Source organism: Varanus komodoensis, unplaced genomic scaffold (genome assembly GCF_004798865.1).
Source record: "Varanus komodoensis strain SLA01 unplaced genomic scaffold, ASM479886v1 scaffold39, whole genome shotgun sequence".
NCBI lineage: Eukaryota > Metazoa > Chordata > Lepidosauria > Squamata > Varanidae > Varanus > Varanus komodoensis.
In genome coordinates, this window is record NW_025335922.1 from 4,894,661 (window position 1) to 4,897,297 (window position 2,637).

Here is a 2,637-nt window from a genome sequence, read left to right on the forward strand (position 1 = left end):
AAGGGCACCATCCTAAGCATGTTTGGATAGAAAAATAGGCCCACAACTTCCAGCATGCCCCTTAGGTCTTTTTCCTGTCTAAACATACATAATATTGTGTCCTAAACTGTTTGGTACTAAGTAGAACTCTTGCAGTTGGGCATATGAATTAGGCTAAAATACACACATCCAAGTTATAATGGGATCCCTTGAGCTTGCTCTTGTAGTATCTTTCAAAAAATACCAAGGAAACCAATGTCAAGAAACAAGATAAGATCCCATTATTCTTGTTTAATTTCCAATTTAAAACAGGCTTCAACTGCAACAATTACCTTTCAAGCTACCCCTTCCCATATGGGTGAGTTAAGATAGCCCTGGTTCAAGATACCATCTTTGAGCTGCTCTGAAACCAAAAAAATATTATGAAAGAATAGGAACGCCTCAAGTAAGTTCACAAATACACAAAGCCCTAATGATTTGCATCTCCCAGTCCCCTTAGTTAAGGCAAGTTCTGCTATATCACTGTACTAGGGAAAAAAAGTGCTAGGGGAAGAAGTGGGAAAGTAAGTGGAACAAGGAAAAAGAGTAATTACTATGCAACCCTAGAAAACAGATCCATTGCCAAATAGGTGTTAATAGTTTTGAACAAAAAATAGACTCTTTACAAATAGAGCACATGGAGAGATGCAATAGCACCTATGAATAACTCTTCTTAAAATGGAAAACAGTGCTTTAAGGGGTTTGAAAAGCCACCCGAGTTTTAAATGTGATGGACCTCCCCAGAGAGGTCCGCCTGGCGCCGTCGTTATTTGTTTTTCGGCGCCAGGCTACGACCTTTTTATTTAAAACTTATTTTAATTGTTAATTTATTGTGTATTTTTAGGATTTTAAATTTTATGCCGAGATGTTACCAAGTTTTTAATGAATTTTAATATACTTACTGTTATTTATATATTTTAATTAAGTTGTGAGCTGCCCCGAGGCTTTGTTGCGATGGGGGCAGCATAGAAATGTTTTAAATAAATAAATAAAAATAAATAAATAAATAAATAAATAAAAATATCCAGTTGTTTCACAATGCATGCGTACATTTTCCAAGCTGATCCGATTTTTATACATGCATAGATGTTCTACCTACTGTAGCAATAGCTCATACAAATGGCGACCGCCTATGAGTGCATCTCAAAGGTAGGCCTGTACTATCCTAGCCATGTTTCTGCATAAAACTTATCAGTGTTAAGACCATAGGAAGCTCCAGATAGAGAACAGCTATCATTTTATCAATTGAGTTTTTAAAAAATCAGAATGCTACATAATTGTATATAAAGTTTTATTGATAGAATGCAACATACCCTCCACTTCTGGACATTTAATACACAGTTAGTTCTTCCATATAAGCCACATAATTCAAGACAACTTACCCTCCATTTTTTCATGCATTAGAGCCTACTTCCATACATATCCCTAAAAAAAACAAAACACTGCTACTAAGTGGCAGAAGAAGGATGTTTCACAAGGCTCATGCCCAACCCTCCACTCTATCGGCTGTGGCCAACCTCAGTTTTTAGGCCAGCCAGGCACGATGGGGTCAGGATTGTGGTAAGGGCTGGGGTGTTAGTGGTTATACCATGACTCCCTAAGATAGGCTATGTAGATAACCCACCTGCAGTTATTGGATATAAACCTGTTCTAGAAAGCTAGATCTGAGAACAAAGAAAAGTATTCTGACAAGATAGATACTGGGTAGATCAGGAGCTTTAGTACAGAAACACTAAAATCCCATTTGTAATTTAGTGGTAAAAACTGATTGGTTTAACAAGATTCAGTAGTCCTTTGGAGAGAGCTTAATTAAGATAATAAAGAATAATGCAAAAAGGGGGATATTAAATAAATGCATCTGCTGGGTAGCTTCTTTAAGTTAACATGACAGTTTTGAGTTTTTAGGATTCCATTTTTTATTTTTTATTTAATGAGACGTTCTAGTTCCTTAAGCTAGAGGACTGAAATCAGGCAGGTTTTTTAAAGAGAACTATTGAGAAATATTAATATTTGAATCCTTTTAAAAATTCAACCACACTTTTCATCCCACGGATACACAATTACCATACAGTTAATAAACTGGGGTTTTCTTGCTATATAAATTGAGGTCTTGGAAATGCTATTATAATTACACCACATAATGAATAATTTAAACATTTTGATTAAAAAAAACAGTTGTTACAACACTGGGTTAATGTGAAGGGTCTAATATGTAGATAATAAAAGATGTGAGTGTAAGGAAAGGTGGGTGAGAGACTGAAGCAGTTGATGCTCTAATCAGAATCTGAACTTTCTTGGTCATTGGTGGGGTGCTGGCCCACTACTTCTTCCAAAGGAGTCATTGTGCCATCTGGTCGCACTCCCATAGGGGTTATAACCTTGTCTCTAAAGTTTAAAATGAAAGGAAAGCAGATATAATTGTTATTACATATATTAAGATCACTGAGACCATTCCCTACCTTACTTGTACAAGGGCAGTGTGCCCACACTGCATATACACACACAGTTAACACAGTGCTACACAATATAAAATGCCCTCATATTGAAGCTTAGCTCAGCAAGTGGATTAAGCATTTACTTAAACAAAAGAACAATCCCATGCAAGTTTAGACAGAAAAA

General features: G+C 36.1%; 1 protein-coding gene across 2 annotated transcripts in view; it reads right to left on the reverse strand.

Moving 5' to 3' along the window:
- Nucleotides 1–1,295: 1,295 nt before the first annotated feature.
- RIC8B (RIC8 guanine nucleotide exchange factor B) overlaps nucleotides 1,296–2,637 on the reverse strand; it is a 31,688-nt gene continuing 30,346 nt past the window's right edge. For both annotated transcript variants that reach the window (XM_044441141.1, XM_044441140.1), the window contains exon 10: nucleotides 1,296–2,403. In XM_044441141.1, the coding sequence (XP_044297076.1) occupies nucleotides 2,292–2,403 (112 nt within the window). In that variant the 3' untranslated portion in view covers nucleotides 1,296–2,291. The remainder of the gene's footprint in view (nucleotides 2,404–2,637) is intronic.